This window comes from Eriocheir sinensis, chromosome 6, assembly GCF_024679095.1.
Source record: "Eriocheir sinensis breed Jianghai 21 chromosome 6, ASM2467909v1, whole genome shotgun sequence".
NCBI lineage: Eukaryota > Metazoa > Arthropoda > Malacostraca > Decapoda > Varunidae > Eriocheir > Eriocheir sinensis.
The window spans coordinates 12861897-12886082 of record NC_066514.1 but is presented as its reverse complement, the minus strand read 5'-3'; the positions used below and the strand labels follow the sequence as shown (position 1 = coordinate 12886082).

General features: G+C 45.3%; 2 protein-coding genes across 2 annotated transcripts; one reads left to right on the top strand and one right to left on the bottom strand.

Moving 5' to 3' along the window:
- Window positions 1-4548: 4548 nt before the first annotated feature.
- LOC126989596 (uncharacterized) lies at window positions 4549-9129 on the top strand. The gene is made up of 2 exons (XM_050848213.1): window positions 4549-5288; window positions 6976-9129. Exon 2 carries the CDS (start codon window positions 7807-7809, stop codon window positions 9127-9129), a length of 1323 nt encoding a protein of 440 aa, XP_050704170.1. The 5' UTR covers window positions 4549-5288; window positions 6976-7806.
- LOC126987051 (protein Wnt-2-like) lies at window positions 8314-19504 on the bottom strand. Its single transcript, XM_050843726.1, has 6 exons — window positions 19221-19504; window positions 18824-18923; window positions 17613-17768; window positions 14121-14249; window positions 12380-12460; window positions 8314-9957 (listed from the first exon to the last, which is right to left on the bottom strand). The coding sequence occupies exons 1-5, from the start codon at window positions 19502-19504 to the stop codon at window positions 12446-12448; spliced, it is 684 nt and encodes a 227-aa protein (XP_050699683.1). The 3' UTR covers window positions 8314-9957; window positions 12380-12445.
- Window positions 19505-24186: the final 4682 nt, after the last annotated feature.

Sequence of the window (24186 nt, the reverse complement as noted above, 5' to 3'; positions counted from 1 at the left end):
CATATAAAACATTAGATAAAAACCAGTAAAACTCCTAAATGCCAAACACTCCATCCCTTGATTAAGTCAAGAACTTACAACAGAATAGTCTTTAACAGCGGCCAACAACAACAACAAAAAAAATATCATGGCTATCCACTGGTATGGGCACGAGTGCCCTGGGGTCTCATCAGGACCCGGCATCCTGGCGGGGTGTCAGGTTGGTTCCTCCCCCACCTCCCCTGGCATCCGGGGTGGCGTGGTATGGCCTTCCTAGCCATTCCCACACCTTCCGCGGGGAGCCCAGGTCGTCCCAGAGATTACTGGTGGGGTTGACGATGCTCTCTGGGTCTCCACGTTTCGTCGGGCTTCGCCACCCCCGGATACGGGAGAGATTTACCAGTGCCGTATTGCACTGCAACAAAAGGAGGGTCTATTACCAACTATCCTGCACCGCACAGATCTGTTCCAGGAGCCAACCTAAACTTCTTCACTTAGCCTTCATGGAGGACTTCTCTCTCTGGTTGGACGTTGTTCGACTTTATCTTCATCGCTACTGTCCACCGGTGGCACTATTACTTCCTCCTGTTCTATGAGGATTTGTTCTTGTCCTCCATATGGTGTTACTTTATCTGCCGCTTGTTGTATCTTAGTTCCGTTAAAGACACTTTCTAATGTACAGGCACTCCCCCATCTCTAATTATTTCTTTAACCTTGTACTGACCTAGCCACTTCACTCCTAACTTCCGGCTTAACAAGGGAGGGGGGGGGGGGGGATGGTTCACAGGGAAATCCCACCGCAAAAGCCACCATATGTAGCGTGGAAAATAGAGAAGAAAAAAAAATAATAAATTAAATTAAATGAAAAACTACATCCCTTTTTATGACAACCACTAGGGTTATGTTGGTACGTGGTAGCGTGGTAGTTGTCGAGCGCTGGTCCCGGATGTTAAGGCCTCAGGACAAGTGAACACTCGTTCCGAAGTTTGTGACCAGAAGGGCGTTACTTGTGTGGTTAATTATGGAGGGTGGGAGGATTTCCGTGGGAACCACTTTTGAGACAGCATCAAGTAACTGGATGGTGATAATCTACTATGGAGGGGATGTGTGTATGGTTCAGTAATTTCCAATGAGCAGCAAAACAGGCTCCAAATGATAACACTCAGTAAGGTTATATATAAATATGTATTTGGTTTACTTTAAAGGTTAGCGGAGTGCTAATAAAAATATGGAAAAAAAAAATGAATGACCGACAGGCTGTAGGCCTCTAAACTAGCTAACTACCGGCACAAGGGAGATTTGGGGAATACACAGAATGCTTAGCTCTGTAGTTGCTGGATGCGGAGGAGGAGGAGCTGGCGTGAGTGTCGGGCTCGGCAGAGGACGTCCACGATGGGAATGGGCGGTCCTGGTGATGGACAGACGGGCGCCGCTTGATGTAGAGATGGAGCGGCTCGGGTGGTGTGGAGAGGCGGGCGCCGCTTGATGTAGAGATGGAGCGGCTCTGGTGGTGTGGAGAGGCGGGCGCCCTTTGATGTAGGGAGCAGCTTGGGGCAGTGGTATTGGAGCCCCCAGGACAGTCGAGGGGCAGGTTACCCCGCCATACAAGTTCCCATCCTGTAGTCCGTCTCACCCCGCAGGCCGTGGGTGGTTTTCGGGGGCGGAGTGGAGCGGTGGACACCGCTCTCAACTCCAACTCCAACTTGCTGCCTTTCCTTGCTAGGGCTGCTGCTCGTCTCCTGCTAGCCCGCCTCACACAGTAGGCCGTGGGTGGTGTGTACGTCCTCCAAGCTTCTGGCTTGCTGCCGTGGTGCTCGTCTCCGGTCACCCAGCTTCTCCCGCTTCTCGTCCTTCCTCAAGTCTCACTGACTTGCTGCCGTGGGTCTCCTCAAGTGCCCTCGCCTTCTCGCCTCTGCTCCTCGCTAAGCTCCTCCCCTTCTTCACCTGACTCCTCTCGGAACATTCTTTACAATCAAACCCTACCTAACTAACTAGTTATTGGTCTCTTAGAGGGTTCGAGGCTTTGAGATGAGGGATTTCAGTAACTCATTCATATATTCGCTCATTCACTCGCCGTGTTATCCACTCACGCTTTACCCACTTGCTCACATTTACTCACTGTCACTCTTTCATTCATGCACTCGCTCACACTTACTCACTGTCACTCACCGACTTACTCACATTCTCTCGTTCATTCATATTCGGACCGTTACACGGCTCCCTCCTTCCTGAGACTGAAATCCCTTTCTCAAAGTCTTGAACCCATGGGTAACCTGTCTAAAAAACAATCATATTACTACTCACTCCATATAAAACATTGTTACATCATATAAAACATTAGATAAAAACCAGTAAAACTTCTAAATGCAAAACATTCCATCCCTTGATTAAGTCAAGAACTTACAACAGAATAGTCTTTAACAGCGGCCAACAACAACAACAAAAAAAAATATCATGGCTATCCACTGGTATGGGCACGAGTGCCCTGGGGTCTCATCAGGACCCGGCATCCTGGCGGGGTGTCAGGTTGGTTCCTCCCCCACCTCCCCTGGCATCCGGGGTGGCGTGGTATGGCCTTCCTAGCCACTCCCACACCTTCCGCGGGGAGCCCAGGTCGTCCCAGAGATTACTGGTGGGGTTGACGATGCTCTTCTGGGTCTCCACGTTTCATCGGGCTTCGCCACCCCCGGATACGGGAGAGATTTACCAGTGCCGTATTGCACTGCAACAAAAGGAGGGTCTATTACCAACTATCCTGCACCGCACAGATCTGTTCCAGGAGCCAACCTAAACTTCTTCACTTAGCCTTCATGGAGGACTTCTCTCTCTGGTTGGACGTTGTTCGACTTCATCTTCATCGCTACTGTCCACCGGTGGCACTATTACTTCCTCCTGTTCTATGAGGATTTGTTCTTGTCCTCCATATGGTGTTACTTTATCTGCCGCTTGTTGTATCTTAGTTCCGTTAAAGACATTTTCTAATGTATAGGCACTCCCCATCTCCAATTATTTCTTTAACCTTGTACTGACCTAGCCACTTCACTCCTAACTTCCGCTTTAACAAGGGGGGGGGAATGGTTCACAGGGAAATCCCACCGCTAAAGCCACCATATGTAGCGTGGAAAATAGAGAAGAAAAAAAAATAATAAATTAAATTAAATAAATGAATGAATAATTAAAAGCTACATCCCTTTAATTATGACAACCACTAGGGTAGTGAATGGTATGTGGTAGCGTGGTAGTTGTCGAGCGCTGGTCCCGGATGTTAAGGCCTCAGGACAAGTGAACACTCGTTCCGAAGTTTGTGACCAGAAGGGCGTTACTTGTGTGGTTAATTATGGAGGGTGGGAGGATTTCCGTGGGAACCACTTTTGAGACAGCATTAAGAAACTGGATGGTGATAATGTACTATGGAGGGGATGTGTGTATGGTTCAGTAATTTCCAATGAGCAACAAAACAGGCTCCAAATGATAACACTCAGTAAGGTTATATATAAATATGTATTTGGTTTACTTTAAAGGTTAGCGGAGTGCTAATAAAAATATGAAAAAAAAATGAATGACCGACAGGCTGTAGGCCTCTAAACTAGCTAACTACCGGCACAAGGGAGATTTGGGGAATACACAGAATGCTTAGCTCTGTAGTTGCTGGATGCGGAGGAGGAGGAGCTGCGTGAGTGTCTGGCTCGGCAGAGGACGTCCACGATGGGAATGGGCGATCCTGGTGATGGACAGACGGGCGCCGCTTGATGTAGAGATGGAGCGGCTCGGGTGGTGTGGAGAGGCGGGCGCCCTTTGATGTAGGGAGCAGCTTGGGGGCAGTGGTATTGGAGCCCCCAGGACAGTCGAGGGGCAGGTTACCCCGCCATACAAGTTCCCATCCTGTAGTCCGTCTCACCCCGCAGGCCGTGGGTGGTCTTTCAGGGGGCTGAGTGGAGAGGTGGACACCGCTCAACTCCAACTCCAACTCGCTGCCTTTCCTTGCTAGGGCTGCTGCTCGTCTCCTGCTAGCCCGCCTCACACAGTAGGCCGTGGGTGGTGTGTACGTTCTCCAAGCTTCTGGCTTGCTGCCGTGGTGCTCGCCTCAAGTCTACCCAGCTTCTGCCTTGCTGCCGTGGTGCTCGCCTCAAGTCTACCCAGCTTCTGCCTTGCTGCCGTGGTGCTCGCCTCAAGTCTACCCAGCTTCTGCCTTGCTTCCTCCTCCTCCTCGCTTACTCATCAGCTTCTCTCCTCCATCACGTGATCTTTTAACCCCGCATTACTGACTCTCTCCCTTCCGGAACATTCTTTTACAATCAAACCCCTACCTATCTAACTAACTAGTTATTGGTCTCTTGGAGGGGCTCGAGGCTTTGAGATGAGGGATTTCAGTAACTCATTCATATATTCGCTCATTCGCTCGCCGTGTTATCTTCTCATAACCTTTTACGCACTTACATTCCTCAGCTACCCATTCACTCTTTCACTCATTCACTCATTCACTCTCCCACTCGCTCACACTTACTCACTGTCACTCACCGACTTACTCACATTCTCTCGTTCATTCATATTCGGACCGTTACACTGGAACCTTTGGTTAATCATTATTTATCTAGGAACTAATCAACACAAAAGAACTTAGATGTATAGGTGTGTCAACTAGCATGTTACCTGTTGCTATTTACATTTTTCAGATTTATCATAAACATAGGCTGCTTTTATTTATAACAAAAGAAAAGTGCATGATGCAATCCAGGCCTACATATGCCGCTGTGGTATGGTCATCATACAGAGAGAAGTATATAAAAATAATAGAGGATTCAAATACTGAAGTCAGATTGATGCCTTGTCTAGCACAATAATTATATAGTGCATGAGGAGAGGTTGGTGAAATTTAACATTGGTTAGCAGATTAGAAATAAGAACAGACCAGTATGCTAGTGTGTTGCATGGCAAGCTTGATGGGTTGTATGATTTGGCTGGGATGTGGCAGATGGACCTCAATGCCAGGAAGTGTAGTATGAAGCTCAATGTCAGGAAGAGTATGCGAGTGTAGAAAGAAATAACCCCCTACAAAAATACTCTGACACTACCCTTAGCAAGTCTACTTGTGAGAGAGACATAAATTTTGTGAGCTCTGTGAGTTTTGTGAGTCCAACGAACCACTGCAATTATTCAAAAAATTGCTCATATATAATCACATCACATCTATCAGCCTGCCCTGAAGTCTGCTCTTCTGAACTCAATCATGGTAGAGGCTGTGCTGTCCTCACTCCTGCCAGTATACTGCCCGTGCCTGCCTCGATCCTCCCAGCCTTCCTTCTTCCAAGGTATTCTAAAATGTTCAGCTTGTTGTATACATTGTGAAAATCAGTCTGGAATTTTGATGGTACAGAGATGACACAAGTGAACAAAGTCTACAAAATATATTGATTCATGGTACTTTCTACAGTGAAACTCAAAAATATGCAAAACCTCAATTTAATGGCAGCTGTCTCTAGATTTGAATTTTGATATAGTTATCTAACAATACAAATCATGATTAATATGCAGTAAAAACAGCTGGAAATGTTTATAGGTCTTCAAAATTGTACTAAGTAATAACTCAGGCAGCCTCTGGAGAAATATTATAAGCATCTAGTTTCAAAAGATACAAATTATTTTAAGTTACAGCTTATTGAATGTATTGTGCAGTGACATAACAAACCTATAGTACACAGCTGTCCTGATAACTCTTTTTTTTTCCAAATTTTGCAACATCCACGATCTTTGCTTCAGCTTCCATCCTGTAGAACATCATCTCTCCTCTTTTACCTCCTCTTCCTTTACCTCTTCTTCTTAACTGAAACACGGGTCTCTGGGGCTACTGACAGTAATCGTCAATAGTGATGGTAGGGTTTCTTGGACAACTCCAGTCCATTAGTGGCTGCCGTGATGTATGTCTCTCGCTATCTTCATCCCAGCTTTCAATCCAAGCTGGATGCTGCATCTATGTATGCCAAGATGGCACTTCCTCTAGTGCCCATGACCTTGATCCTACAGAATTTTCCACCATTTGTCTAAGACTTCTGTCATACTCCATATGAGGACAGAAAAGACCCTTGTATGTGGACAGCATGTGTGAGGGGGAATAGAACTGGTGAAAACGATACAAATGCATAACCTCGAAGAATCTGATTTAGCAAGAGAGGAAATAAGTTTTCAGTTAATGTTTTGAGTTAAGGATAGACAGAGAATATTTAGTGTAGAGGAAGGGGACCACTGAGTGTGGTCGAAGACTAGGGAATAGACGATGGAATTTGTTCAGTTGATAGGCGGAGAAATTGACTTTTTCCTCAGAGAGGGAAATAAAATAGTCGTACAGAATACAGGTGCTGAGAGGTTTAGGGGAAGACAGTGGCAGGATTACCATAGCAAAGATAGATTAGCTTGAAAGGAAACACGATATAAAAACAGAGGGATAGAATTCCGAACATCTGTTCCCTATTCTATGACAACACTCAGCTGTCCACTTAAACAATAAACATATTTGGTCTATCCTCAACTCATAATTTCATCTCACCTCTTCCTAAATCAGCTTCTTTGAAGTTGTGTGTTCTGTATTAGTCTTTCAGTTTTTTACCCCTCACAAATGATATCCAGGGGCCTTGTCTGTCCTCGTATGGAGAGCGCATTTCATATAGGAGGGGCTTCACTCACATAGCTGTTTTGGACTCGATGGAGTCAAACTTAAACTCTCTTCTTCTATAGCAAACTCTGCTGCAATGTTGCCCCTCTGTCTTCTACAGACATTTTCACGATGATTGCCCTTCTAAGCTTGCTAACTACATGCCTCCACCTCTACTGTGGTCCCTTTTTACATAACGTTCTACTCGTCTTATACTATCCTAATTCCTTATGCAGGTTAACTCCAGGGCAGCCTTCCTTCATCTATTTCCTCCTGCCTATCTAGACACTTCTCCATTTGAAATCAACCACTCTCTTCTGGCCTCTCATTTTTTACTCATGTTGGAACAGAGAGGCAGTGGCTGAATGGTTAGTGTGCAGGTCCTGCTTTCACCAAGTTCTGGACAATGCGGGTTCAAATCTTCTGCTACCACCTGGGATTTTTCAGTCATTGCCAAGTGACATAAGGCTACCCACGTGCTGTCCTGAAGATCACCTATCAACCCCAACTCTAGAGGAACTGTCCAAGTGAATCAAGAATGAGCTCCGGCGGGCAGCATGAGCCAAGAAGAAATGGTGCTGCTATAAACACTTCCCTGCGCCATGACGGGCTTGGGTCAACCACCAGGCCCCTGAAGAAAGCCTACCAGCGCTATAGGCCAGATAGTGGGGGAGCCTACGTGCAAATATCAGCTCCCGTAGAATATGCTTGTTAATTTTTGGCAACCATTATAAATGTATTGTAGGGACTATAAAAAAGCGAAAAAATGATGTTGCCAACGTTTTAGTTGTTTCAAATGACCTTGAGGGCAGTTGAAACTTTAAAGGTGATGTACTCCAAAACTGGATCACTGTGAGTGTGTTTGAGGGCATGAAGGGGATATGAATGTTACACTACATGTTCTTATGCTGAAGTCTTTTCTATGCATGCATTACGATGCCTTACAGCACTTATGGTAGCCATTTTGAGCAGCATTATGTATCAGCCATGGTTGTGTTTAAGGAAAGAAAGGAAGTAAGCAATCCACTCTTTAAATTTGTGATGGGCTACATGCATATGATTTCACTCATATACACATTCATCCGAGCAACTCGTGATGGAATTTGGGAGCTTCATCTATTCTAGAAACGCTTCCCAAACAGGACTTACATGAATATGATCAGCAGCCACAGGAAATCACCATGGATGAGGTTGTTCAGCCAGTCAGAAAGGTAACTGTGATAGATGGCATGGCTCTGGTCCAAGCTCTGGGTAAACCAGCATGGATCAAAACTTGTGCCCAGTGGGCTGAATACTTCAACACAGCTTTGGATAAAATGAGTGGACAATTTGAGGAAGTTCACCTTGTGTTTGACCGATATGATCTCCCAATATCACTGAAGGAATCTACAAGAGAAAGACGCCAGGGTAGCAAGCCAGCCATTACCTATCATGTTGAGGACCAAACACCAGTAGGAAAGGTATCTACAAAGCAGTTTCTGTCCAGCACTGCAACAAAGGATGAACTCACAGTCTATTTAGCACATAAAGCAGTTATGCATTTTGAAGGGAAGTCCACAGTGTTTATTGCCACCTCAAGACAGGATGTATACTCAAACAGCATTGATGTTAAGGACATCCAGAGCTCTCAAGAAGAGGCAGACACAAAGATTATCCTGCACTGCCTAAATGCTGTAAAGAGAGGTGCAACACAACTTTACATCCAATCACCTGACACTGATGTGTTTATCATTGCAATTTATTATTATCAACAGTTTTGCAAGGACACCTATTTTGTCACAGGAATTGGACATAAAAAGCGCACAATCCAGTTGGCACCAATAGTAAACATACTTGGTGTGGCAAGAGTTGAAGCTTTGCCTGGTTTCCATGCTCTGACTGGTGCTGACCAAACAGGCAGATTTGCAGGCAAGGGTAAGCTATCTTGTTGGCAAGCCCTGAACAGGTGTCCTCCACGAGTATTGTCTGCATTTGCTGCCCTTGGAGCCTCAAACAACCTTTCAGCTGAGACAGAGAGTGCCATGGAGTTGTTTGTATGTCAGCTTTATCAACCTGGGACAGCAACAACAACAGTCAGGGATCTGAGGTGGAGACTGTTCAGCAGAAAACAGCTCGAAGCTCAGAAGCTACCACCAACAAAGGGTGTTTTGCATGAAGCTGTGTGCCGTGCCCAGTTCCAAGCCATGGTGTGGCATCAGGCTCATGTTCCTAACCCCAAGTTACCAAGTGCAACTGATTATGGGTGGAGAGCTGAAGGAAGTAAACTAGTGCCCATAACAACGAAGATTCCACCCGCCCCAGCAGCAGTTAGCAATCTGATAAAATGTGGATGCAAAAAGACAAATTGCAGGACTCATTGCACTTGCAGATCTCAGGGCCTCAACTGCTCAAAAATGTGTAACTGTGGAGCAGATGAGGACGTGTGTAGCAACACTGAACAGGAAAAACCGCTTGCCATTGATGATGATGAGGAGGAGGATGAAATAAGTGATCTTTTGATATAGATGTGCTATAAGTACTTGATTAGTAGCTATTTTATTGATGAAATCATAATGTGGGTGCATTGGAAATATTTGAATTAATTGTCTGTAGAATTTCTCATATTTCTTGATTTCAGTTTTCAAAGAATCATGCCTATTTTTGTATCACCCCTGTAAAATGTCTCGATATCAAGCAGTATGTTTAATTTTTTGTTGGAGTTCTCGGATTTCATTACTTGTTTCAAGGAAAGACTATTTTTCATTCCGTTCGTAAGTTGTAAAAAATGAAAACTGTGTTTGCAACAATAATTTTGTCTTAGTTTGAAGTATCAATCTTCTTACATTAATGAAAACTTTTTTTGCTGAATTTATCAAATTTACTTTTTCTTAAAAAAAAAAAAAATTTGCACCATTATATATATTGTCTAAAAGAGATAATATAGACTGAAACAGGTGGCTATATGTATCTGGCACGCATTTTCCTGTGTTAGGCATCAGTAAAATCAGCGAAGTGTGCCAAATATTTTCTTAAATTGCCAAAATTAACATTTTGATGGAAATGGATGTAGAAGGTGACAGAGAAGTTGGCAACATCTTTTTTTAACAAGTCAAGACACATCTGAAGCTAAAACAACAGTCAGCCAAAAATTAACATTCCTATTCTACGGGATTACATAGGCCCCTCCACTAAGAGTGTAAAGAAAAAAAAACTTGGCTCGGAGTTTGTCAGCTCTTTTGGGGAACAGTGCCAGATGTTTGACTGGCAACTGGATTGTCCTTACACTGTGTACTACACATCTCTATCCAGATTGGTACAGGTGCTTATTGGAGGGTTGCAACACCTGGCCACACCTGAAAGAAAGTAACACCAATATTAGAATAGCCCTCCACCCTCGACATGCTGCAATGTCATTAAAAACTTTAATTTGATTGTTACAAAGGTTTTACTAATGCATTTGTTATTCATAATTAATCTTGTTTTATTTTATAATTGTTCCAGTTCTTCTCCAGAGCCACTGACCTTTTTTTTTGTTAATCTTAGACCTACTTATATATTCCTTACCAATTTTTGTCACACAAGTAGCAACACTCCACTATCCCTATGCTCAGGGAAATGGCTTACTAAATCAATTCAGAATTTCTAATTAATGTGACTGGAGGATATATAAGAAAAGCAAATGGCAAACTGACTAAAGTTCCTGGAAATATACCCATGATCAGTGGCAGTAAACAAATGAAACAGAAAACCTGATGGAGTACAAAGATTAGGAAGAAAACTACGTAGATGACAGAGCTGGGATAACTGAGCTTAAAATTGTTTGATATCTGATCTAAATCTAGCATGGACAAGCTGGAAGAACAGCAGAAACATGAACACAACCAGTAGACTGGGCATTGGCAGATACCAGTTGTTTGCTCTTGTGAATGTCACGAATAATATGGAAGAGGTAGTTACGTAAAGAATTTACCTACATGGAATTGCACAACAGTCAGGGTGGCCAAGAGGAAGGTGGCGAGTATGTTTTGCTGTATTTGGAAAGTCCCAGTGTAACTGTAGATAAGTAAATAAAGAAAACGAAATGTGGAGGAGTAAATCATGATGAGAAGCCTTTGAAAAGACCTTATAATTAGTTCAGAAATTCCTATACTTGAGTTTAATAAAGTAGCTCAAGTATATACAAAATGCTTTCAGAATCAGAATTACCAAAGCCTGAATAAATGTTGGTGGGCAGGAACGCATTCACATAAAGGCTGTGTACCGTGCGGGTTACCCAAAGTCTACTTCCCACGGTCTCCTGAATGTGTGTGCCTGTGTTAAAAACTCAGCCCACCTAGCTGTTCATCCTCCCTTTCAGGATGCTTGATAAATGGAAACCTGGGGAAGGTAAACTCTGGTTTTCATCATATTCATTCTCTAACCAATCATCAGGTTCTGTGTTGTTCCTCCACAACTACTGTTGCTATAGTCTTACTGAATTATTTTGAAAAAAAAAATATCAAGGAGATTACACAGTTTGAAAGTATTCAGGTCTGAAGATAAATATGAAAACTAATGACCCTCCTTCAAAGCCTGTATGCCGCCAGTATTACTAGGAATACAGTCACCAGGAGTGACATGCAGTAATACTTGTATTTATAATAGTTTCACTAACAAAAATATACTTAAAAGGCCCTTGTTTGGGAACTATGACAAACTGCAACATATTGTTTTTGTTTCACTAACAAAAATACACTCAAAAGGCCCTTGTTTGGGAACTATGACAAACTGCAACATTGTTTTTGTTTCACTAACAAAAATACACTCAAAAGGCCCTTGTTTGGGAACTATGACAAACTGCAACATATTGTTTTTGTTTCACTAACAAAAATACACTCAAAAGGCCCTTGTTTGGGAACTATGACAAACTGCAACATATTGTTTTTAAGTTACCATTTGCAAAGGTTAAGGAGTCAAATATTATTAGTTATTGCCCTCTGACTGGTCCGTCTAATACTTAATGGCCCATATAATTATAAATGATCAGACGGGATGGCCCAGGCTAGGCACATCTGTGGTGTTGTGAACAATTATTAAGGTTGCGTCACCACACTAATAAATTTGCTAACATTGTCGTGTTCAAAATTCGAGCCAGTTAACTTACGGTGCAACTGTGCCAAATTTGACCTGTCCAGCCCACTCCTGAGTCCTGACCCCCGGATTGCCACTCAAGTGTCGGTCCCTGGCAACAAGTACCTAACCATCTCGTTACTATCCTCTGGGAATAAACATGCATTGTACGGGATAGAAGGCCAGCAGTGCATGTCTATGTGTCATATGACAAGACCCAAACAAGTAAACAGCAATCACGATGCTAACTTTGGTCCGTGTCGCAGTAAAGATTCCACTGTTCCAAAATGTCCCTGCCTAGACACACGACCCAGCTGGCCTATTCATACGAACGAAATGCAGCCCATGATCAGGATCACTGATAACCCAGGGCAATGACTAGTTAACTATCTCCCTCCCCCGATGCACCTTCATAATGGCTGCTCAGCATTTCATGCAAATGAAGATAATGAACAATAAGCAAAATATATACTAGGGTAAAATTCTTTGTGTAATTAGATTTATATATTAATATTTTCACCTGGTTAGGTCTACCTCTTTATCAGTCTACCTACCCATAGAAAATCCACTTCCATACGTTTGTGTGTGTGTGTGTGTGTGTGTGTGTGTGTGTGTGTGTGTGTGTGTGTGTGTGTGTGTGTGTGTTAAGCAGTGACAATCACTAACCTGCAGCAACTGCTGGATCATTCAGTCCAGCCTGGCTGTCGTTCAGTCATCCCGGGGAGTGTCTGTTCAGCCGCTCGTCTGCTGGGGGTATATAAAAAAGTATATACCTGTGTGATATACCTGTGTGGAGAAAAGGAATAGCCTATATGCTAGACAATCCTTCCAGGCTGTGTTATTGTATAAAAAACATTTATTCTAGAAAGGTTTTATTTTATGGTGTTTTTCACACACCATATATAAATGAAAAGCATATTCAGGAAATAAAATATACTGACAAGGAAAGGGTAACAGCGTGGCAACAAATCGACTCACTGGGGCCTCGCCCGCTGCACCCCGACATCTGAACCAAGGAGGCTTGCCTACCCTTGATATAAACCGTTCACTGACGCACCGCTGAGCTACAGTCTCCAGTCACACACACACACACACACACATACACACACACACACACACACACACACACACATCGATGTACGGGACACGACTGTCTGTTAGTGTTCTGGGAATGTCTTAAACTCACCCATATGTCTGCATCGCTAATTAATTAAGTCTCGTTGTGGTGTTTTTTGCTTTATTTTTGAGCACATATCGGCAGCAAAATGATGGAAGAGGTGCCACTCACCCATGCGGTCGGCAAATTATGATGGGCCGGGAGGAAGGACTACAGTTTAACGCAAGGCCAGGCACATTACCTCGCCAGTGCATCTGCAAGACTGTGGTCTGTTAACTGCAAGGATACTACATAGTCCCCATGCTTGGATGTAGAGCCTTCTAGAATTCTTGATTACCAGACATCTAGCAACTACCCACGAACCGAAGCTTCAACCACCGGTTCAGTTTCCCGTTCGCTGCACGGCATCTCGCGTAGTGACTTGCCTGGGTGTTGTTATTAGGCTCTCAGTCGCCTGGAGAGGTGCCACAACACAGCAAATGATCGTACTGGATCTCTCAGTGTATGTTCAGAAGAGGAAACAAAGGCTACTTGAACATGGAAATTAGGCCTCTGCGAGGTTCCTTCCTTATCGCCCTTGTACCAGTGTGTGTGTAGGGGGTAAGGACTGAATGGAGGATGTTGCCGTCTGACGATCATTAAAATGTTAATCTATTAACATTGTGCCAAGAAAGAGATTGACAAATTTCCTAATATACAAAGTTCAAATATTAAAGTCGAGCTACAGTGAACGGAGAAGATATTTTCGAGAATAAGGCTTGTCAGCGTGAAGCGTGAAGTTTTCTTATTAACATATAGACTACCTATTAAGTAAACTACTGGATTCATTCATATTATTTAACGGTTAATAACACCATCCGGCGTGCCTCTTTCCGCTGATTTACTGATTGAATAGTCAACATTCATTACTGTTGGCTTGTTAGGTATTTGGTTGGAACAGTTGCCATGACAACATAACGTCATATATAGACTGTGTGTGTGTGTGTGTGTGTGTGTGTGTGTGTGTGTGTGTGCCACGCACGCCAAACAAGCCTGATTGAGAATGACACGTGTAGAAAAGGTTAAAAATTCGGACACTTGAATCTTAGTCATGCGTACTTTTTCAATCTGTGCTAACATTGTCAAATCTTATCAAAAACATCTAAATACAAATATAATTATTCAAACATATTAGCGTCCACCTGAATTCGATTAGCATTGAATATTCTATCAACAAAGATCAAGTACTGCGTGACTGTCACGGTGACGGCACAGGATGCTTCATAATGAAAAAACCTGCTCGGGACTCACCTGCTGGAAGCTGAAGGGCATGACGCGGGTGTCGGAGGAGCCGCCGCCCCGCCTGGACCCGCGGTGCCGCCTCGCCGCTCGTCTCGTCGGGAATGCAGATTTACTTCCTCGTGAAGCGGTGCTCCAGGCCTGGGTCGAGCACCGATTCGAAAGTATTAGTTGAACCCATAAAGAAAATTGGCAAGCTGTTTCTATTTTTAACTTTAATGCCCATCTTAGGTCCTCCCCTCCCATACACATACTCGTACATAAAAATGCCCTCCTGTGTGTTCAGACGTTCCCAGAATTATTGAGTAAGCGGCAAGGAGCACCTGATAGCTATGAGTATAAGAGAGAGAGAGAGAGAGAGAGAGAGAGAGAGAGAGAGAGACACAGCGGAAACACACTTGCAGTTATGAGAGAGAGAGAGAGAGCGAGAGAGAGAGAGAGAGAGAGAGAGAGAGAGAGAGAGAGAGAGAGAGAGAGAGAGAGAGAATTATCCGTAATTGGCAAAATAACATTATCTCAGGGCGCCTCCAAGCACACGCACACACACACACATACACACACACACACAGTCATATCCATGCGCCCTGAGGGAAGGGTGAGGGGGCCCCCATTTTGCTTCTTAATTGTGCGGCGAGTATAGTTACTTATAATTATAGTTAAATGGTTAGTTTAATAGATAGTTCAATAGTTAGTTTGTTAGATCGTTAGATGGTTAATTACTAGAAGTTAGTTAGGTAGTTAAATCAGTAGACACTAGGAGATTCAAGGGAGTATACGCTACAGCTGAGCCTGGCCGCGGTGCTCATCTCCTCATTGGCTTCTGGGCTTGTGGTATATATATAAACCACAGTTTACCTTCTCCAGGTTTCTCCAGGTAAGTACTCATTTGTCGACCAGCCAGAAAAGGAGGGCAAACAGCAGGCTGGGCTGGGCGCCGATTACTTAGGCCGGGATTCGAACCCAGGCCCTCAGATTAGTAGTCAAGCATTTTAACCAGTTCACCACGAAGGCACCGATCATAGCTTTATTTCAAGTTATATTTCTACGAAAAATCTAAGCCCGTATTGTGCTATTGTTGCACATAATTTGAATATTATCCAAAGGGCATTACTGCATAGGAAAGATGTAATTCACGTATATATATATATATATATATATATATATATATATATATATATATATATATATATATATATATATATATATATATATATATATATTTTATTTTTTATTTATTTATTTATTTTTTTTACGTTGCGGCCTATTGCGCCGGTAGGCTTCTTCCCGGAGGGGCCTGATGGTCGGCCCAAGTCTTCTTCCCGGTGGGGCCTGATGGTCGGCCCAGCCCGTTTTGGCACAGGCGAGTGTTTATAGTGGCGCCATCTTGTATTGGCTCATGCTGCCCCCCGGAACTCGTTCTTGATTCGCTTGGACGGCTTCCTCTAGAGTCCGGGTTGATGGGTGGTCTTCAGGACAGCATGTGGGTAGTTTTAAGCCACTCGGCGGTGACTGAAAAATCCGAGGTGGTAGCGTGGGGATTCGAACCCGCGTCGTCCATCACGCGGTGAATGTGGGCCCACTAGTAGTAGTAGTAGTAGTAGTAGTAGGAGGAGGAGGAGGAGGAGGAGGAGACATGGAAACATGGAAACATGGACGAGCAGGCAGCAGAAAGCCTATGACTCATTGCGGGACTGCCTGCTTTCAGTGATTTAATCAATTCATCAGCCCTAGGAGTGGCTTACGGGAAGGATTAAAGCACTTCTGGAGGAGGAGGAGGAGGAGGAGGAGGATAATGAAAAGAAGAAGAGGATGAAGAGAAGATGAAGAGGGAGAGGAGGTGAATGGAAGGGGAATGGGGTGGAGAATACCTTATGCACTGAGACGGACTTGGCCTTCCTGTACTTGTGGAAGAGGTGCCTCCCGATGAAGGTGAAGGGCGGGAGGGTCTTCCTGTGTGTTCAGACGTTCCCAGAATTATTGAGTAAGCGGCAAGGAGCACCTGATAACTATGAGTATAAGAGAGAGAGAGAGAGAGAGAGAGAGAGAGAGAGAGAGAGAGAGAGAGAGAGAGAGAGAGAGAGAGAGAGAGAGAGAGAGAGAGAGAGAGAGAGAGAGAGAGAGAGAGAGAGAATTATCCGTAATTGGCAAAATAACATTATCTCAGGGCGCCGCCAAGCACACACACACACACACACACACACACACACACAGTCATATCCATGCGCCCTGAGGGAAGGGTGAGGGGGCCCCCATTTTGCTTCTTAATTGTGCGGCGAGTATAGTTACTTATAATTATAGTTAAATGGTTAGTTTAATAGATAGTTCAATAGTTAGTTTGTTAGATCGTTAGATGGTTAATTACTAGAAGTTAGTTAGTTAGGTAGTTAAATCAGTACACTAGGAGATTCAAGGGAGTATACGCTACAGCTGAGCCTGGCCGCGGTGCTCATCTCCTCATTGGCTTCTGGGCTTGTGGTATATATATAAACCACAGTTTACCTTCTCCAGGTTTCTCCAGGAAAGTACTCATTTGTCTACCAGCCAGAAAAGGAGGGCAAACAGCAGGCTGGGCTGGGCGCCGATTACTCAGGCCGGGATTCGAACCCAGGCCCTCAGATTAGTAGTCAAGCATTTTAACCAGTTCACCACGAAGGCACCGATCATAGCTTTATTTCAAGTTATATTTCTACGAAAAATCTAAGCCCGTATTGTGCTATTGTTGCACATAATTTGAATATTATCCACAGGGCATTACTGCATAGGAAAGATGTAATTCACGTATATATATATATATATATATATATATATATATATATATATATATATATATATATATCAATACATATATAATATTTATTTATATATATATTTTTTTTTTTTTAGGTGGTTGGCTATTGCGCCGGTAGGCTTCTTCCCGGAGGGGCCTGATGGTCGGCCCAAGTCTTCTTCCCGGTGGGGCCTGATGGTCGGCCCAGCCCGTTTTGGCACAGGCGAGTGTTTATAGTGGCGCCATCTTGTATTGGCTCATGCTGCCCCCCGGAACTCGTTCTTGATTCGCTTGGACGGCTTCCTCTAGAGTCCGGGTTGATGGGTGGTCTTCAGGACACCATGTGGGTAGTTTTAAGCCACTCGGCGGTGACTGAAAAATCCGAGGTGGTAGCGTGGGGATTCGAACCCGCGTCGTCCATCACGCGGTGAATGTGGGCCCACTAGTAGTAGTAGTAGTAGTAGTAGTAGTAGTAGTAGTAGGAGGAGGAGGAGGAGGAAGAGGAGACATGGAAACATGGAAACATGGACGAGCAGGCAGCAGAAAGCCTATGACTCATTGCGGGACTGCCTGCTTTCAGTGATTTAATCAATTCATCAGCCCTAGGAGTGGCTTACGGGAAGGATTAAAGCACTTCTGGAGGAGGAGGAGGAGGAGGATAATGAAAAGAAGAAGAGGATGAAGAGAAGATGAAGAGGGAGAGGAGGTGAATGGAAGGGGAAGGGGGTGGAGAATACCTTATGCACTGAGACGGACTTGGCCTTCCTGTACTTGTGGAAGAGGTGCTTCCCGATGAAGGTGAAGGGCGGGAGGGTCTTCCAGCAGGTCTTGACGGTGCAGGAGCCCGACACGCCGTGGCACTTGCACTCCGTCCTCATCCCGCTCCGCACCGCCTGGGGGCAAGACCCGGGTTAGTGCTTCACGCCAACATGGGGACACGGCACCCCCTTGGCACCCCTGGAGCTGCACTCCCCCCTTCCCCCACCGCCCCATAGAAAAGGAAGTGTTATCCATTTCGCGATGATTGTAGTAATGAAAAAAAATGATAGCAATAATAATAATAATAACAATAATAATAATAATAATAATAATAATAATAATAATAATAATAATAATAATAATAATAATAATAATAATAATAATAATAATAATAATAATAATAATAATAATAATAATAATAATAATAATACGTGTTATTATTATTATTATTATTATTATTATTATTATTATTACTGTTATTATTATTATCATTATCTTTATTAGCAGGTGTTGTTATTGGTGGTGGTGGTGATGGCGGTGATGGTTCTGCTGTCGCTGCTGTCCTTGCTTCTGCTACTCTTGTTATACTGATAGAGCAGCCGTCAGGATGAAAGGTAGCTATACAGTCGTTCTATTCATAAGCGGGTGCATACGCTATAGCTGCGCGTGGCTGCGGTGCTCATCTCTGTACCTTAGGCTTTTTGAGTCTGTGTTAAGTAAGAACCCAATACCCCGGGACACGGGCCAATGTGATATCCGGGATTGCCACAGCTTACCTTCCCCAGGTTTCCCCAGGTACCAATTTATCGACCAGCCCGGAAGGGAGGATGAACAGCTGGGTGAACTGCACGCCGACTGCCCGGGCCAGGATTCGAATCCAGGCCCGTGGATTCGTAGCCAGGCGCGCTGACCACTGCTCCACGGATGCGCATATTATTCTTAGCAGCAATATTAATGTGCTCAAAAGGAAAAGTATTAAGAAAATAGTGCTAGAAGAGAGATAACTAAAGTACCTTTAGTAACAATTATTACACTTCTAACAGCCGCATGTGCAAAGGAAAAAATTGGGGATCAGTGGGAGCAGGGACAAGTAGGGCAACAATATGCAAATTTTCTAAGCAAGAACAGTTTCTGGTGAGCATGCACGTAGCCGCCGCTGCCTTGTGGAGGCGGCGCCCCGGACACTAACCCTGCGTCCCGCCCGGTTGCTGTGCAGGTTCATGAGGGCGCGGCCGTCCCCCTCCACCTCGCGGGCGTCCAGGAGCTCCCGCGCGAACCTGACCCCGAACCTGCAGGCGGCCGGGAGGAGGAAGGAACAAGGGGCCGATGAGTATGGGGCTGCGTGCGTAACTTGTTGAATCTGTCTCATTATTGTGTGTGTAGGTATATCAGTATTTGGGTGTCCTGTGTATGAAAGTACGCTGTTTGGTGTACATGCACACGTAAGCTTGCTTCATTCTGAATGCCCCGCGTTTATCATCTTTCATATATGTTGTATTGGGGCATGCATTGACAGTAAGTCTGTGATATATATGTCCAGGAGAATGAAGAGTTCAAACAGGACATTCTTAACATGCACCTCTCACCTAATGTCGGCGCTGCAGCCGCCCCATTTCCACCCGGAGGAACTGTACCGCCCTCGCCTGCGGTCGTCACAGCCACAGGTGGAGATGTTGCCGCGGGAGCAAGCGGTCGTGACGCTGTGGGTGACTCCCGCGCTGGTCACCGCGTACGTGTAGGCGGCCTCGCGGCTCCCTGTGGATACCAGTGAGAGGATTGGTGAGGGAGAACAGGTGAGGGCCTTCAGAGGTGCACCATCGCTCACCGCACTGAACTGTTCGTATTTGTCAATAACTAACCTGACATCCATTAATATTTTTGTTTTTTAGAAGCATAGCTGTCATAATTCACAAGAGATTGATACACAAAGAACTTTCCTTTGTTGAGAAAAAAAATGTCAAGGAAGCCTTCAGCCATCCAGGTAACCACACCAATAAGTCTTTGTATATTCTTTTCCGTAGACCAACACAACTGAGTTACGACAAATCAGATCATGTTCGCTGTTACTTATTTATGAATTCCTAAAAAAAACTAATTAACATCAAGACAATTATTTGATTCCAAGACATTCTTTGCGTGTAATGCGGCGTTCGGAAGAAGCGGGTGAAGGACTGCTGCCCCAGGCCACCGGTGCGGCAATAACCCAGCAATGCCACATTCAAGGGCGGCCTGTCTGCGTGTGTCTGCCTTTTTCGTCATAATCACCGGGCGGCCCCTCGATGGTGATGTCCCGAGGTGTGATGTAGGGAGCATCAGCACTGAAGAGTTCTGTGGCGTTATGTTTAACGTCTTGCCTCCACGAGATTATATGCCGAAAATGATCCACAGTTTGCTGCCTGCACTTCGTGTCAGGCATGTATGGCGTCGCAGAATCACAGAAGTCATGTGAGGTATTCTCGTCACAGATTTCATGCGGATACTTGCTGATGGGCCGTTACAACGCCAGAAAACGGGCACACAGATAAAGAAGCCCAACCGGTTCTGGCACCAGCGCTACGAGTGATTTAGATACAAAATTGTAGGGGACGCGTGGCTGGTGGGGCTGAGGCCGGCCATTAAGGGGGTGACTGGGCTTGCTGGGGAGGGGGAGGAGGCGGCCTACAGCATGATTGACGGGCGGCCACTTCTGATGCTCACCCAACTAGCTCCTTCAAGGCATGACATTTATTACTAATAAATTTTACTTTCGGTGCAATGATGGCCACGCTGACCACACACTGGCTCCCTCCCCTCCCCTCAGAGATGGGTGTGGCCAGCGCTGGCGGAAGTCGAGAGTGAACTCAGAAAGACCCAGCATTTATATATTTTGCATCTTACGAATGCTGTAAAAGTTGTCTGATAATGTGAAAACATACATGAACTTTAGCGTTCATAATTAATGTGTTCAGTTAATGTGCATCTGCCACTGAAAGAGGAGCTGCGCCCCCAGCACAAACTACGCCACCGGGCGGATGGCAGGGCGGGTGTTTTCTTGTCCCCGGCCATACAGGCTTCGTGATGCGACAAATGATCTGGTTCAGTCCGGGGCCCCATCCTGCCCTGCTCAACTCACTCCCCTTGGTTTTTGTAAGATAATGTCCGCGAGCAGTGAGCCTCATTGGTGGCTTTTGTGCCAGATTCCCTCCGTTAGAAAAGGATCATCCAGGAGAATGTACCGTAACTGATTGTTAAGACTGGAGGCACAAAAGACTTTCTTCATTGACTGTCCACAACGCTTTCACAACGAGGGGGTGCAGGCCAGTCCCTGAATAGTGAACATGTCACGCAGTAAATCGGTCTGCAGATCATCTTCGAGAGGAGTTTTGAGCAAGTTGAAAGTTACATGAACACGGACACGTAGTTGGTAAACACTCATAACAAACCTGCTCATCGTGTAGGAAGGTTTACGAGAAGAGTGTTGATCAGTGAAGAAATATGGCAAGCTGACCATGTCCTGGGGGGATCTTAGCAGGCTAATGGACCTTTGAATTGGGTTTTAGAGAACAAAAATGACAATCGGTACAAAACGAGGATTACATGTTATTACGTAAACAAATAGAGCTGAGGGCAAAGAAGGAGATAAGTAGGGGGAACAGGGGCTCAGGCAGGGAGCAGTGAAACAGACGTGAAAAGGAACGGTGCGCACGTGTTGAGGGGACGAAGCAACCCTTGTGGGGCGCTGTGTGCTCACCCTTGCCCGGCGGCGGGAGAATAATGGGGACACGGTCGCTGAGAGCCTCTGGGAGCGGGGATGGCTTGCTGATATGTCGCAAGGGTTAATCCCATGCTCAAGTGCGGAGAAAGGTTACATATACCTTCCCCTCCACGACAGCTTAATGGTCAGGGATGCAATGCAGTACCTCGGATGTCACGCTGGCTCGTGTCCCGCGGTGATGGGTTCGTAACCACTACAGGCTCAAGGACCAATGCGACGGATATGTATACCGAGGCCACGCTCAGCTACAGCGGATGTCCCCAAATATACCGTACTTCTATGTAGCCATTTATGCCTGATCTGTACCGAGATGTGTGAATTAATCCCGGAATACGTGCACTCGCGGCGGTGAAAATCAACTTCAGAGCATAATGATATGTACGAGAAGTGTAAATACTCTTCTCAGCTTCCCGGGTGTGACGTGAGCCGCGCATCGCAGGGATAGGAGATTGTCAGCTCGTCAGTGCATCTTAAGACTAAATGAACAAAAGTATCAGTGTATCTTTAACTTAGTAACTTACTGTCGAGAGAGAGAGAGAGAGAGAGAGAGAGAGAGAGAGAGAGAGAGAGAGAGAGAGAGAGAGAGAGAGAGAGAGAGAGAGAGAGAGAGAGAGAGAGAGAGAGAGAGAGAGAGAGCATCCTATCATCGTGTACTACCACAAAACTCATTCTTCGCGATCCTCCATGAATTTTTAATGAATTTCTTTTCTCCTATTTTGGGCAATCCTAGTCACAGGGCGCCTCGTTTGTTTGTTCTCCGTCCCGGGATGGCCTGGCATAAGGGGCGGGGCGGGTGTAGAGCGGGGCAGGGTGGAGCGGTGCCGGGGGGAGGGGTCGGCGGGGTAGGGCGAGAGTTGGTGTCGGAGGGAGGGTGGAGCTTTGGGTGGACGATGGGTGGAAGTTATTAGTGGGAGGAAGTGGATGCTGTGGACGGGTAGACGTTGGTGAAGGGATGGAGGAAGGGAGAGACTGATAGTGGAAGATGTAAATAAACGTAGGGTGGAGGTTGTTGGTGGAGGGATGGATGGATCGGTGGAAGGTGGTGAAGTGAGAGTGATGGTCGAGAAGCCGTAGCGATCGCGTAAAAAAAAAAAATAATAATAAACATGAAACCACTGTTATCCAAGAAATCTAGTCCTTGTTATGCCACGCTAGGGCTTCAGGAAAGGCATGCTCAGGTAAAATGTTTTCCGTACATTTCCAGGTAGGCACACCTCTAGGAAGCCAGGGGTACGGACACCCTCCGCTGCCTGAAGCTACAACTTCCATTAATTAAACTTCTCCTTTTTCAACATTTTTCTACTAAATGAAGTTCAGCAACTGATGAATAAAACATTTATTCAGTTACTGCGTCAGCGTCTTGCACATCGTTTGAACATTAATTGGCTGTCTGAACAGCCATCCTCAGAAGTACCTCGTCGGTTCATTATTTCAAGCCATCATCGCTTCGCCTGGGCAGAAAAAAAGGGCCTCGCAAACCACGGAGCCTTGGTGTGGAGGCAGTTTTCCACCTATACGCTTTATTATCGTCCGCCTCCTTCCACGTAGGTCATATCAGAAACCGATGTTACTGTTGTGATTTTAACCAATGCATAGGAACATTGATATAGTCCTGATAAAGTTTACATATTTCCTTTTAATATTATTTAATTATTATACTTAATAAAAAATTTCAACTTTCCAGTGTAGTGTCTTTTCTTATGAGAGCTAATTGGTCTGGTGCGTACAAATTGACAAACATATCCCACTGCAAGACTCCACTGAGCGCACACGACGCCCCAGCACTGCGTAGCGACAGACCTTACTTCTACGTACAGACAACTAAACACCAAATGGCGGGAAGCACACAGCTCCTGGCATAGTTGGGAGGCTTTCAAATTGGTCAGGAAGATGACACTTGAAATAAAACGCGGTCGCAGTACGAAAAAAATAACACTGATTTTCTGGACTCCTGAGGCAGGGGCGGGGCGGGGCGGGGCGCCGCGTCACCTGCCCCATACATGTGTTGGGGTGCCAGGGAGGGGCGGCGAGGCCCATAATATCTCACCGCTGAGGCTCCCCGCTGTGACCACCAAATACCTGGACAAATTGTTTCCTGTAGGCCTGTCGGGGGCGCAGTCGGTCATGGGCACAGGCGGTGGTATCTCTGCGCCGGGGCTGGACGACGAGTAATTAGCTCATAATTGCTGTTGATAACGGTTACGAAGCAATTATGACGAGAGGCGTTACCTGCTAAGTGGTCTCTCGCGTACCTCTTGTGACATGATGATAACACCCACACGCACGCACGCACATGCCCGCAGTTACACACGCACACACACACACACACACACACACATAAAAAAAAATGCTCCCTTGGTGTTGTGGTTAAATTCTCAGTCTGCCATCACAGTATATCGAGGTTCGAGCCTTTCTCAGGTCGAAAGCTGCTTCTGCTGACAAGGATTGGCTGCTGTCCCCTCCGGAGGAAGGGAGATGAAGGGACTGGTAGGCGAGGTCCCACGTATACTCAAAGGTCAGTTAAATGAGATCAAAGCTCTCTGGGAGGGTATCGATTGGTCTTCAAGAGTCCATCACGTGATCAGACCGTGAGTAAGTTAAACACACACACACACACACACACACACACACACACACACACACACACACACACACACACACACACACACACACACACACACACACACACACACACACACACACACACACACACACACACACACACACACAAATATAGTACTTTTAATTGAGTGGTATACAACAATGCTTAAGAATAGCAATGTTTTGGTATAAAACTA

Bases quoted from the DNA above. Each gene is read 5' to 3' on its own strand.
- LOC126987051 (XM_050843726.1), bottom strand. From the start codon at position 19,504: ATGGATGTCAGGTTAGTTATTGACAAATACGAACAGTTCAGTGCGGTG. The intron at 17,769-18,823 runs GTTAGTGTCCGG...TCTTGCCCCCAG, and splicing joins GCAACCGGGCGGGACGCAGG to GCGGTGCGGAGCGGGATGAG. The intron at 14,250-17,612 runs GTATTCTCCACC...TGCTCGACCCAG, and splicing joins AGTCCGTCTCAGTGCATAAG to GCCTGGAGCACCGCTTCACG.
- LOC126989596 (XM_050848213.1), top strand. From the start codon at position 7,807: ATGGATGAGGTTGTTCAGCCAGTCAGAAAGGTAACTGTGATAGATGGC.